Source organism: Chiloscyllium plagiosum, unplaced genomic scaffold (genome assembly GCF_037043375.1).
Source record: "Chiloscyllium plagiosum isolate Xiang-an unplaced genomic scaffold, Cpla_swu_hap1 HiC_scaffold_5, whole genome shotgun sequence".
NCBI classification, from domain to species: domain Eukaryota; kingdom Metazoa; phylum Chordata; class Chondrichthyes; order Orectolobiformes; family Hemiscylliidae; genus Chiloscyllium; species Chiloscyllium plagiosum.
Window position 1 is genome coordinate 75,621,670 of NW_028270143.1, and position 14,946 is coordinate 75,636,615.

Sequence of the window (14,946 nt, forward strand, 5' to 3'; positions counted from 1 at the left end):
ACCTGGATGGACAGAGACCTACGTCAGCTTCCACATTTTATGGTCTTGTCTTTGAGCAATTTATATCAGAATTATTTACTTTGCAAATTATGTCAACAAAACTGGTTCCAACAGATATTGGATGGATTCTATATCATGAACTAGATCACACTAAATGGTACCAGCGCCCCCCCCCACCCCCCCAGGCAATGTGCCCCAGCAGTCAGGTTCTCAGCCAAGGCTGAGAATAGACCAGGAATGAGGTCCAAGATGAAATCGTTCCTGACCCTGAATGACAATCCAGCCAAAAGGTCAATACCATTCACATTAGTGTTTAATTTGAAGTGATTGTGGGGGGAAGCTGTCAACACTGGGTCAGATGTAAATCTGAAGAGGTGAACTCCCCTGATGTCCAGAATGCAGGAACAGACCCTCATTCTTCCCCATCATTATACTTTCATTCTGACCAGAAACCTTAAGAAGTGGATTCACACTTTGACAGGTTTTTTTTTTAAAATGGCATTACTGGCAAGGTCAACATTGGTCATCCATGCAGACTTTCCCTCGATACAATCATGAGGAGGCATCTTTTATAAAAAGCTGCCTACATAGTGACAGCACTCCCACATAGCTATCAAGTGACAGAACTCCAGGATTTAAGAAAAGCAAGGAAGAAACAATAAAAAGGTGATGTTAATGAGGGTGGGGTGGAACATGAATAGCCGGAATGTCAGGAAGCATTTGTATTCCCAGACAGTAACTGACCTTTGAAATAGATGCCTGAACTTACAGTGACAGCAGAGGTCAGTATAATATCCTAGTCCCTGGTAACACACATTTTCACTGAGCACTGCTGAAGCAAAATCAATACAAAGTTGATCTTCCCTTGAAGAGGGGATGAATGACTTTTAATTACATGGCTATACGTTAAGAGTTTTGTTCAAAATATTTTCATATCAATTATGCTCATTTAAGCACATTGAAAATGTGCATAGTTTAAATGTCAACATTAAAAACATGCCAAGCAATCAGTAAAATAGCCATAACAGTTGGCAAATTGTTTTACAATGACAAAGAACACACACTGCTTATATCATGAGCAAACTTTCACAGAAAGTTTGAGAATAACCTCAATACACTGGCCATCCATTATCACATTAGGACACACAACTATATGTTCCAGCTGTTCTTTTCTCTCCTGGCCAAGGCCTTCAGGTTATTTACTGTCCCAATTTGTTTTTTTCTTTACAGGAATTACTTTTCATAATAAGAACAATTTGTGCATGTACCTGTGGCATTGTAGCATCAGAGTACCCATTCCATTAAGGAATTATATGTCAGATCTAAATCCATAGTCACCCAACTTCCTGTAAATCTTCAAATCTAGTTGGCCTATCATTCTGTTTAAGTGGCTGCAGCTGCCATTTATAAGTCTCAAATGGATGAACAGCCTGAAGCTTATGAATGGGCTACAGAACCTTCTAACTTCATTCCCATCACAGAAACCAATAATGTGGAAGTACTTCCAATAAAACCAAAAAGTGCTATTTGGCTTCTGGCAATGACATCATGCAGTCTCCAGCCTGTAACGTCTCAATGAAAACAGAGACTGTTGTAGCTTTTCCGCTGTGTTGGCTTTTCATCCGTTAAAGTGCACAGATCTTTCATGCCCCATCAGTTCCAGTCACTGTTATACTTTTCCTTTCTCCCTTACTAACAGACTGTTCAAAAGAAAAAGTCCACCTCAACAGCTGTGATTGAACACGACTTGTTACTATAAAATGCAACTGTAACAAAAAATGTTTTAGGTTCATTATCGGCTTATAAATGATTGTATCCAAAATCTTTCATATAATTTAAATAGATGCCCACTGGATTGAGAGCTTCAACAAAAGCTTATTAAAATAATAATTAAAGTTCACATTAGGTTCTTTGTACTTTTTCTGTCAGGGTTTCTCCAAAAGAGGACAAATACAGATGCTTGGGTGAAATGTCAAAGGCATTTGCTGCACCATACTCATCCATCACTGAGACTAGACAGTATTCTTCAAATTATGGGACATCTCTTACATGAAATATAGTTATTTTTCACAAAATGTATATAATCTTAAATAATTGCAAGTCAAATAAAAAAAACAGAAGTGACTGAATTTCAAAAGGTGCTTATAACTCAAAACAAATGACTCCACACTTGCAGAATGATAGAAAATGACTCAAAAACTCCTCAAAAACAGACCACACATTTCAAGTTGAGAATGGGTTTTGAAAATGTCCTTCAAAGCTCTACTTTTCTTGCATTCATACATTGTCATGGATAGACAAAACAAAACTGATCTGGCTGAAATTCAGAACACAAAAAAACTAGAATGGAAGCATTCAATGGAGCATAAAACTCTGCAGGGCACAATTTGTTTTATGCAGTCTGTCCACATACCACGCACTGACATGGAAAATAGCAGCTAAATCTAGCTTCTAATAAAGGACAAGACACAGAGTGGTAGCATATTGTTTCACACCCACGATTTTCCAATGGCAGCTGCAGGAAAAGAAATATGAAGAAAGATACAAGGGAAGGGAGGAGGAGTTATCATTGCAATTTTTAGTCATCACTGATATAATAATGCAACTAAGCGCCTATTAATGAGTCTCCTAAAGGCTCTCTTAGCTAAGAATGACCTTGGTTGCAAAGAAACATTTAAGAATAAGCCATGAACTTTAAAAACACAACTTAATGCAAAAATATTTTGTGCTGCATTTTTGTTTAGATTTCAACTTCAGTCCTTTGAAATGAATACCCATTTGTACATCACAGTTCCCTACTTGTAGAATGACAGTATTCTACCTGGAGACAAGTATGCAATAATCAAACTCTAAAGATCCAATTTATATACAAATAAGAATGCATTCCCAGTAAAATGAAAGCAGCAATATTACTCTATCAAGGCAAAGGGTGAATTAAACTATTATTCCTACAAATGGAGGCACATTGACATTGTAAGAGGCCCAAGTGAAAACAACTTTGACAGCTGCATTATTCCTGCTTGTGGATGTCAGTCAGCAGATTAAGACTGCTCCGCATTTGGGGCTAACTGGGTCTGAATTTGCAATCTCTGCATATATCTCTGCTTTATTTTAATAGAGCAACTTCCACAACACTTACTGCTGAGAGGAATGACAAAGTGAAAGGATTTGTACTCAGAGTTGATGTATTTCTTTATAACCAGAGGAAGAAGAACAGCAGGTGTGGAAAAAGAAAGTATTGCGAATGGGTTTTGTCGGGGTGAAGTTAGGGTTGGTAACAATTATGGCAAAATGTTCTGTGTCTGCTCAGTGCCAGACGACCTTCCCACTCATTTACATGGATGTGAATGACACATGTAAATGAGGTTAGAGGGTTCTGCATTTGTCAAAGTGGGAGCTGACACTGGAGGACAACAGTAGAAACTAGTTATAGCACAGGCATCTGCACAACAATGTGGAAAATTGCACTGGTATGTCTGAGAGACAAAAAACAAACAAATCCAACCTGGCCAATTAATGCCTCCATCTACACTCACCAAACAGTAAAGTGATGGGACATGTTATCAACAGTGCTATTGTGCAGTACCTGCTTAGTAACAGTCTGGTCACTGATAGTCAGTTTGGGTTCTGGCAGGGTCACTTAGCTCTTGACCTTATCCAGTCTTAGTTCAAACATCAGGGAGGTGAGAGTGATAGGTCTCAACATTAAGCAGCCCCATCAAAACTGAAACCAATGGCAATGGGAAAACTGACGGCCGGCTCGAGTTACACCTGGTAAAAAGAAAAATGGCTGTGCTTGTTGGAGGTCAGTCATCTCACCTCCAGGGCACCCTCAGGGTCATGTCCTAGGTGCAACCACCTTCAGCTGTTTCATCAACAACCTGCCCTTCATCATAAGGTCAGAAGTGGAGACATCAGCAATGATTGCACAATGTTCAGCACCATTTGCAACTCCTCAGATACTATAATACACATCCAAATGCAGCAAAATCTCGACAATATCCAGGCTTGAGCTGACAAGTGGAAAATGCCAAGTGCCAGGCAATGACCATCTCCAGTAATAGACAATCTAACCATCGCCCTTTGATGTTTACAGGCATAAGAATCTGAATCCTCCACTTTCAACCATCTTGGTAGCTACCATTAACCAGAAACACAAACTGGTCTAGCCATATAAATAGTGGCTACAAAAGCAGGTTAGACAATTAGAATCCAGCAGCAAATAACTCACCACCTGGCCCCTCAGAACCTGTCCACCATCCATAAGACACAAGTCAGGAGTGCGAGGAGAATAGTTCCAACAATACCAGCTTGACACCATCCAGGACAAAGCAGCCACATTATTGGCACCATATCCACAAACACTTTATCCTTCCACCATCAATGTTCAGTAGAAGATGTCTACCATCTAGAAGATGCACTGTAGGAATTCATCAAGGGTCCTTAAACGTCACCTTCTAAACTCATGAGCATTACCACCTCGAAGGACAGGGACAGCAGCTACATGGGGACACAACTGACTGGGAGCAGAGTTCATGATCTGCAAAGGGGAAGGGAAAGGGAAGCCATTAAGTAGTGAAAGGTGCCACACAGGGTCAAAACGTGTGACACATTCCTGATGAAGGGGTTATGCCCGAAACATTGACAATCTCGCTTCTCAGATGCTGCCTGACCTGCTGTGCTTTTTCCAGTGCCACATTTTTCAACTAACTCTCTCCAGCATCGACAGTCCTCACTTCCTTCTGAGCTGCTGTGTGTGTGTGTGTGTGTGTGTGTGTGTGTGTGTGTGTGTGTGTGTGTGTGTGTGTGTGTGTGTGTGTGGTTGTAGAATGGAAGAGTTCATTTTTAAACCTTTCAATAAATGGAATACTAGGCTATCCATCAGGAAATATTGATATCACTGAGGCAATGTATGCTTGTAAACTGATGTGCCTTTGCCAAATTAAGGTTTCTGAAATTCAGAAAAAAGAAGTGCAGTAGAAAATGTTCTCATGAGTACTATCACAATTGGAAAATATAATGTTGAACAATTTTGTTTCATTAAAATTTGTATTTGTGGTTACACATCTCTAAGCATTTCATCTAACAACAATTACTGGAGCTACAGTGACAATGTTAGAGGCAAATATTTAACCAACCAGAAACATGTTTTGCTAGCTAAAGACCTGTTGTCTTACATGTATGAAATTAATATTTTCCTTGTGGCTTTCAATGTCACTCCATTGTACTGATTCAGGATATTGTTTAATTCTTTGAATTCTGCTTCTAAATGAGTCCAAGCATCCCATACCTGGGCACAAATATCGAAAATAACATTACCAAATGACTGCATAACCAAACAAAGCAATTCGTGAAAATGAAAACCAAGCTAAGAACCAAAAGGTAGCTCCTAAAAGTCAAATAGTAGTTCTTGAGAAGGAAAAGGACTGTTCAAGGATTTTTGCCCAAAATGTCGATTTTACGCCCCTCGGATGCTGCCTGACCTGCTGTGCTTTTCCAGCACCACTCTAATCTAGACTCTGGTTTCGGCAGTCCTTGTTTTTACCTGTTCAAAACAAAAGCTTGTTTCTACTTGTCTTCATCACTCCAACATTGACAGTCATCCTTCAGCTGTCTGGACCAAACTAATTGCTTCCCTAGGCACCTCTCTACCTCGCTATTCACTTTCTCCTTTGAAAAAGTCTTTTCATTTTGTCCCACCCCACCGCCTGTTGGCTCAGTATCAAATTTTGATTGATAAAGCTCTCCCTTGTAGAGATTTGGGATGGTTTACCATGTTATAGGCACTAAACTAATGCAAGTTCTTATTTAACAAGAAAACATCGAGATGAACATCTATTGTTAATCAGAAGGTTTAAAAAAAAGCCAGATCAGATATCACTCTAGGTTCCAAATCAACTGTAACAATAGTGGAACAGCATTACAGAAAATGAACAAAAAAGGAATAAGGTAATAAATCATTTTTCATATCATGAAAGCATCAAATGAAACAAGTCAGCCACTTTTTCATGTTAATTACAGATCAGTTGTTATTTGCTATGTGACAGAGTATTGCCTGAAGGAAAAGTCACATTTTATTCGGAAAATAATTACACTGTGACTACATTCATCCAAAGAGTTGACATGAAACATCAGTAGGAATGCTTTGTTCATCATCTTACTGGATTTTAAAATGTACTGCTAGACAGTGCCATTACCTGAAGCTAAAACAATGACACACAGATGCTAAAATTGTTGATGGAAGTTTAAAAAGCAGAGAATATTTTATGCCATTAATATATTAAGTTGGTAGAATACTACACTTTGCTTAAATAACGGGAGGGCTCGCCATTCTACTGTAAGCAGGAGCTCCGACACAAATCCAATTATCGATTGAGGCAAGGTCGTGGAAATTCTAATTCTACATCTCTCCAATGTAGCCAAATTACACCATCTTCAAGACTTGCTGTGCCTCCAAAACAATCAGGACTATATTTAAGAGGGACTGTTTATGGGGATAGTTGCCTCTTGCTACGCTTTGGGAATTGTTTGCTATTTTCAATCATTTCCTTGTCTGAAAGGTTGTTTCTGTCCTTGTCCATGTAAAGCCTGAAAGGCTTTGCTATGTCGGATACTATTAAATACTCAAGGAAGCATCCCTTTACGGCAGACAGGACACCGACTACTGCTGTCCTTATTTTGGTTAATAGTTGTAAGCTCATGACTAGAAAAGTATATCTTGTGAAAACAATTATGACTGTCATGTTTTGCATACAGAGCTTTGTAGGCTGGGAATGCATATCAGGAGTTTAGTATAAAAACAATTCAATTTTTACTGTAATAATCATATGTGTTTTTACTATCTTTTAAGTTATGTAAATCGTATGTTACGGTGCACCTCTGCATTGGAAAATTGCATGCGACTTTTTAAGATCAGCAAAAGAGGAAAAACCAGGGAATTATGGACCAGATAGCCTGATAGCCTAATATCTGTGGTGGGGAAACTGGAGTCTATAATCAAGGATTAGGTAACCGACCACCTGGAAAATGTGCAGTTAATCAGGGAGAGCCAGCATGGATTCATGGCAGGTTGGTCATGCCTGACAAATCTGACTGAATTTTTTAAAAAGGTGACAATGTAGTGGACAGGGGAATGTCTATTAATGTTGCTTATCAAATGCATTCTGGAGGTCCATGTACAATACCAATTAAGGAGAAGCCCACAGAATGGAGAAAAAAATTACTGAAATAGGAAATTGGTTGAGTGGCAGGCAACAATTATGAGGGTAATGTTTAGGTACTCAAATAGGCAGAATTTAACTAGTTAGGTCGCACAACGATCTGTTTTAGGGCCTCAATTATTCACATTATTTATTAGCTTAGACAGTGGCATAGAAAATCTTGTATCCAAATTTGCTTAAGACAAAATCAGGCAGCATTATAGAGAGAGCGCAAATGACAGCATAAAATTACAAAGGGGTATTGATAGATTGAATGAATAGGCAAAACTGTGGCAGAGAGTTCAATCTAAGCAAGTGTGAGATTATTCATTTTGGACCAAGAAAGGAGAGATGGTATGAATTAAATTCAGAGACTTGGGGTTCAGATGCTTAGATCTTGAAAATGTAACAAACAGGTGCAGAAAATAAGCAAGAAAGCGAATGGAATGCTGGTCTTTATATCTAGAGAACTGGAAAGGGTTTGGCAGTGCCCTCTTTCTTATTGTACTGGACACATACAGCTTTCAGACATTCGCCTGAACATAGAACATAGAACATAGAACACTACAGCACAGAACAGGCCCTTCGGCCCACGATGTTGTGCCGAACATTTGTCCTAGCTTAAGCACCCATCCATGTACCTATCCAATTGCCGCTTAAAGGTCACCAAAGATTCTGACCCTACCACTCCCACAGGCAGCGCATTCCATGCCCCCACCACTCTCTGGGTAAAGAACCCACCCCTGACATCTCCCCTATACCTTCCACCCTTCACCTTAAATTTATGTCCCCTTGTAACACTCTGTTGTACCCGGGGAAAAAGTTTCTGACTGTCTACTCTATCTATTCCTCTGATCATCTTATAAACCTCTATCAAGTCACCCCTCATCCTTCGCCGTTCCAACGAGAAAAGGCCTAGCACTCTCAACCTATCCTCGTACGACCTATTCTCCATTCCAGGCAACATCCTGGTAAATCTTCTCTGCACCCTCTCCAAAGCTTCCACATCTTTCCTAAAGTGAGGCGACCAGAACTGCACACAGTACTCCAAATGTGGCCTAACCAAAGTCCTGTACAGTTGCAACATCACTTCACGACTCTTGAATTCAATCCCTCTGCTAATGAACGCTAATACACCATAGGCCTTCTTACAAGCTCTATCCACCTGAGTGGCAACTTTCAAAGATCTATGAACATAGACCCCAAGATCCCTCTGTTCCTCCACCTCACTAAGAACCCTACCGTTAACCCTGTATTCCACATTCTTATTTGTCTTTCCAAAATGGACAACCTCACACTTGACAGGGTTGAACTCCATCTGCCACTCCTCAGCCCAGCTCTGCATCATATCCAAGTCCCTTTGCAGCCGACAAGAGCCCTCCTCACTATCCACAACTCCACCAATCTTCGTATCATCTGCAAATTTACTGACCCACCGTTCGACTCCCTCATCCAAGTCATTAATAAAAATTACGAACAGCAGAGGACCCAGAACTGATCCCTGCGGAACTCCACTTGTAACTGGGCTCCAGGCTGAATATTTACCATCTACCACCACTCTCTGACTTCGACCGGTTAGCCAGTTTTCTATCCAATTGGCCAAATTTCCCTCTATCCCATGCCTCCTGACTTTCCGCATAAGCCTACCATGGGGAACCTTATCAAATGCCTTACTAAAATCCATGTATACTACATCCACTGCTCTACCCTCATCCACATGCTTGGTCACCTCCTCAAAGAATTCAATCAGACTTGTAAGGCAAGACCTACCCTTCACAAATCCATGCTGGCTGTCCCTAATCAAGCAGTGCCTTTCCAGATACTCATAAATCCTATCCCTCAGTACCCTTTCCATTACTTTACCTACCACCGAAGTAAGACTAACTGGCCTGTAATTCCTGGGGTTATCCCTATTCCCTTTTTTGAACAGGGGCACAACATTCGCCACTCTCCAGTCCCCTGGTGCCATCCCCGTTGACAGTGAAGATGAAAAGACCATTGCCAACGGTACTGCAATTTCCTCTCTTGCTTCCCACATAATCCTAGGATATATCCCATCAGGCCCGGGGAACTTGTCTATCCTCAAGTTGTTCAAAATATCCAACACATCTTCCTTCCTAACATGTATCTCCTCTAGCTTACCAGTCCGTTTCACACTCTCCTCTTCAACAATATGGTTCCTCTCATTCATAAATACTGAAGAAAAGTACTCATTCAAGACCTCTCCTATCTCTTCTGACTCAATACACAGTCTCCCACTACTGTCCTTGATTGGACCTACCCTCGTTCTCGTCATTCTCATGTTTCTCACATACGCATAAAATGCCTGAATGCAAACTAAGAATGCTTGCTCCTCTTCATCCTTAACATGATCACTATCCTCGTTTATATCTGGATAATTAAAAGTGCCTCATTAGGACTACCCTATGATGTAAGAACCTCACTAACTACTTTGTAGATTTGTTCCTCCATATCTTCCCAGTACAGATTATATTCAGCAATATATTTGCACCCTTTTGATCCTCAGCATTAGGGAATTTATTTCTGTCCTTCATCGTTCCGAAATGTCCACTTTCTTCAGTCTCCAAGACCCTTAACCCTTACTGCCACCACTCATCCTTTGTTTCCCTCGAACAACTTTCCTATCTTTTCCCTCACCTTGTAACCAGGGGCATTTAATACCCTGCCTTGCCCTTCCTCAAGCTAAGTCTCAGTTATTGCAAGTACATCATAATTCCACATGGCAATCTGTGCCCTATTTTATTAACCTTGAGTTTGACATCATTACTTTCTTCCACCATTTTCTATGCCCATGTTATCTGCCTCTGCCAGCATCTTGCGCAGCGCAGTGTTACTAATATTCTCTTTGTTCAAATTTGCCAGCCTTCAACCCCTCCAAAGACAGTCCCAAAGTCACAGGAATCTAAAGCCCTTCCCCATGGCATTAGTTTTGGAGCTCTGCATTCTCACTTGTAGAGGGCACCGGGAGTGCTCTGGAGATGACTATGTTTCAGGTCCTATATGCTAAACTTTCTACCTGGATGCCTAAATTCTGGATTACAGCCCCCTTTCTACCAATGTGGGTCACTCCTGTATATCATAGAATCCCTACAGTGTGGAAACAGGCCATTTAACCCAACAAGTCCACGCCGACCCTCCGAAGAGTAACCCCTGACTAACGCACCTAGCCGACACATCTCTGAACACTATGGGCAATTTAGCATACCCAATCCACCTAACCTGCACATCTTTGGACTGTGGGAGGAAACCCACAGAGACACAGGGAGAATGTGTAAACTCCACAAAGACAGTTGCCCAAGGCTGGACTCGAACACAGGTCCCTAGCACTATGAGGCAGCAGTGCTAACCACTGAGCCACTGTGCCGCCCAGAAAACTGTGTGGATATTCCTACCCTCTGAGAACAATATCGTGCTGGCACTTTGTGACATCCTTGATTCTTGAACCAGGGAGGCATCATACAATCCTGTGGAAATCCCTGTCTGTTCCCCTAATTAAAAAATCCCCCAGCAGTACTGCCCTTTCACACTACTTCCTTCCCTCTTGTACACTTGTGCACTAGTGGTACCTTGGGCTTTTGCTGCAAATATTTTAAGTAATCATCACCTATCCGGTATTCAAAACTGAAAACCGATAGATGAGTGGGATTGTTGGGAATATTTGCACTGCCTGTTTTTCTTGGATATTCAGTGGTCACCCATTTTCTATCCACTTGCTTGCCTCTCTCTGCAGTCTAACAATTTCTGAACGCGCATTGCACTTAGTTCTCTGCCTCACAGATGTACCTCACTGACTCCAGCCATCACTCAAGTTCCAAAATGTAAGCGTAAGCTTGTGCAGTTGGTAACACCTCCTGCTTACACGACCATTGGGGTCACATGAAATATTCACAACTCCCCACAGGACGGGTATTCCATTTGCCCGAGTTGCTCTACCATACCTTAGGCTCATTTTAAATTTATTTTATCTGACTTTAACCTTACTCTGCACTGTTCACTATTGACTGGAAATAATACAGAAAAATTCCTTAACCTTACTTAATCCACACTCTCTCCCCTGTTTAAATTCTTTACTTGCCTTTTGTTATTTTATAAACCGTACTTGAAATTGCTCTCTTTCAATGTAACTCTGCTGGTGACTCCATTCAGACAAAGCTGCCAAAACCAAGACCTTTTTGCCATAGTACAGATCTGCCCCAGCCAAGAAACATTGAACATTCATGCAATGTCATAGTTCACCTGCTCAGTACGCAGATCTCTCCCTCTCAGCAGCAGCTAGCCCCAAACTCCTTCAAACTCCCACACTGGTTTTTGTGGTTCCAAAACCCTTTAATCCCTGCATTCACATGTCAAAATCTCCCACATATTCACATGTCAAAATCTCCCACATAAGAACTTATTCACCTCAGTAACACAGAACTCAAGCAATGAGCTCCAATAGTATACCATAGAGACTTATTGCTGCCTGCTTTTCACATGTATCCTGAGAGTTTTGTCCGTCAGTGTTTTAATCTCAGTACCTGTAATTTCTTGTCAATAACTTTAACTCTACCTCTAAAGAACCTTCGGTAATCACTTGTAACAATTGTTTAAACAAAGTTTGATTGTCAGTCTACTTCAACTTGAATCATAAGAAGTAATTAAAAAGGAAAATTACTACATACATCTACAGTTTACTGACCATGTGATGAACAAGGCTGCTCGACATGACAATACCCACACTTTAAAGCCTAAAAAGGCAGTAGAGATTTTTTTGGCTTCAAATGATTTAAATGCAAAGCTAAGTGCACAAAACACTAAACAATTAATTAAGGTTAACTTTATGACCTTGACTGTTTAGAAATGACAAAACCGCTAGAGATTTGACTGGCAATACATCCATCACATTCTCCAGAGATGGCAGAACTATTGTGGGGGGGGTGAAGGGAGAAGCAACAGCATTTTTTTGAAGTTAGCTCTACATCCATTCAGACAAAATTAATGCAAGAAAGGTGGATCGGAGACTGTAAGCATGGTTGAAAGATGCCTGCCCCTTCAGGTGTAATTTTCTCAGTTCCCAAATGACCAGCTTTCCAGGGGAAAAAAAAAACAAGCAAAAGCTACAATGGTACTTTGAAACTCTGCGAAATTGGCAGTTTGCTATCAATCATTCAAAATAACACAATGTCCAAACACGTGAATGATGAGGCACAGCAGAGGCAACGAGGGAGAATCTAGTATTCCAGATCCATTAATTTATGGGACTTGCCTCACGTGCCCAAAGTGCTGCAGGTTGGGAATTGGCCTGATCAGTCATATGAAGGTTTACAGCAGAAGCGTGCAACTGAGTAGATGTCATTCTTGAATAAAGGATGAGTCAATGATGGTCACCAACCTTCATAAGGGCAATTAACAATGATCTGTAAATGATGACCATCCCAGCAGCACTGAATTGAAAAAAGATGACTGCCTAGGTTAACCATGGAGCTCAACTTGTCACAAAATCAGATACCATGTGTTTAACTTGTGGTTTTGCAGATAAATGTTTGAATCAGCTCTACATGCATATGCAAGTTAAAATTACAATTACAAAAACTGCAGCTGTAAACTGTTTTTGTTTTAAATGCAGGAGTAACTTCAAATTACACATTTAGCTGAAAAGCAAATTATTTAAAAAGCACTAATTCAGTAAAGAGCGGTTTGCACTGAATGACACATCAGTTTACCAGCAGTTAACAACATTTAAAAGTATTAGAGCTTACAGACCCTATTGAGGGCCCTGCCAATCACATGATGCAGTCTACACCTGGGATGGGAGTAGCGTAAGGAAAATATGCAGATCATGACAAAGACTGATTAGCTTGTGGATAAAATGATTACAAATGCAATTATGTTGTAATCTTAATCGGAGTTATTCTACCAGTGACCAGCTGGTCTTAACCAGAGATGAAAAGCACTTACCACATATTCAAATACAAGGGTCAGGGTCTCCTTGGTATGAATGATATCATGGAGCAGAACTATGTTAGTATGTTTCAGCCCTTTCAACAAGGAAGCTATAAAAGAAATGAAAAGGAAACTTTTAAGAAATCATATAGTTAGTCTTGACAGAGACGACTGATCACAGGCCAAAAGCCTCAGGTGCCAATGATTCATTTAAAATTAACATTACCAATACTAAACTGCGCTAGCGCGCAACATCAGAAATATTATGCAGGTATTGTTCTGTGGAACTGATGTGTGCGACTAGCCACACAAGGAAATTTCAAGGGACTGCACACTGGAAAAAATGAGCTATGCGCCACTGAATTTTAAAAGAAAACCTGGAAGAGTGAATTAATTTGTTAACTCAATAAAATATACAATGTAAGATCACTTGTTCAAAATGCTCAGTATCAAATTTTTTTCTAGATTTTGCAATTTTCTGCATTATAGCATAACATTAGAATGCCTAACCACATCAGAAAGAGTTGGGAAAAAATATAAATATTGCCCCGAAGCTTAAACAGTGAAAACATTTTAAAACCAGTAATAAAAATATATTGCATCCTCCATTTTTCTACTTCAAAGTCCTGCAGTAAAATGGTGCCAAAGACATCGAAGGATGTTTGGCTCAGGCCAAAGATTTTCTGGGCAACTCGTGTTTCCAAAAGTGTGTGCTCTGGACTGGAGAATTTGCAATATATTTATAAAATCAACCTTAACAATGGATGAATAGATGGGACAGTGAAATAAAAATTTCTCTTTCCAAATTTAGGTTCCAAAGAAAATCCAAACCACACACTGGATGCCATCACCTTTTTAACCTGATCGTAGGCGAGACAAGACCTGCCAACACAGCGGTAATACTATCGGACTAGCTATCCAGAGTGCTGGATGAATGATCAAAAGATCAGGAAAATTTAAATACAAGAAACTGAAGAAATAGCCGATCTTTATTGGAGAGGGGAAAGTGAATAGACATAGAAAGGAAAACTAAAACTACAATCATATTCTGTTGATATAATCACAAAACATTCAATTAGTTTCATAACATTGCATTCTTTAAACAGAGCTTCAAGCCAATGTACACATGAATCTGGGTGCACAGCTCATTGGTTCCACGAAATTCTTGATTTGACAATCTCATTAAAAATCAAATGAAAATCCTCCCAAATGCAGTGAATTTAAAACATCCAAATTTCCAAAATTCTCAGTACACAACCTCTGCAATGCCTGGAAAGTACCTGCACTTGACAAATTTATGAACTAGATTTACTCTTCACAATGTATAGTTTGCCCTCACATTCAATTTTTGTAAAGAATTAAATAAAAGTATTTCACTGTACATGCGACAGGTCCTAAAACTGAGTACAGCAAAACTGTCACGAAATAATATGGAGAAAATGAATGGAATTTTCCAAAACTGAAATCAAGCAACATGTTAGTTCAGAAATCTGCCAACAAAAGATTGTCATTCAAGTTACTTTTCCTTGACAACATACCAGTTGATATTGCAACTTAGAAAATTATATGGATGCTTATTTTCAACAGTGAAAGCAAACTGTCTTGAAACAGAGGCATTTGAAAATACTCTAATCAACTGTGAGTTTGATATAATCATTTTATATGTTAAAATATGAATTTTAAAAACCTTAAGGCAGTCCAGGTTACCAATTCAACTCCAAGAATAGACCTAACTGATCATGAGCCAGTTACTACACAAAATCTATCATAAACAAGATGATATCAAAGTCAAAGAAACAATAAG

At 39.8% G+C, this 14,946-nt stretch overlaps 1 protein-coding gene across 3 annotated transcripts in view; it reads right to left on the reverse strand.

The window, feature by feature from the left end:
- The window catches only part of cdk14 (cyclin dependent kinase 14), a 671,765-nt gene that overhangs the window by 403,379 nt on the left and 253,440 nt on the right, over positions 1-14,946 (reverse strand). For all 3 annotated transcript variants that reach the window (XM_043690284.2, XM_043690288.2, XM_043690287.2), the window contains one exon: positions 13,158-13,252. In XM_043690284.2, the coding sequence (XP_043546219.2) occupies positions 13,158-13,252 (95 nt within the window). The remainder of the gene's footprint in view (positions 1-13,157; positions 13,253-14,946) is intronic.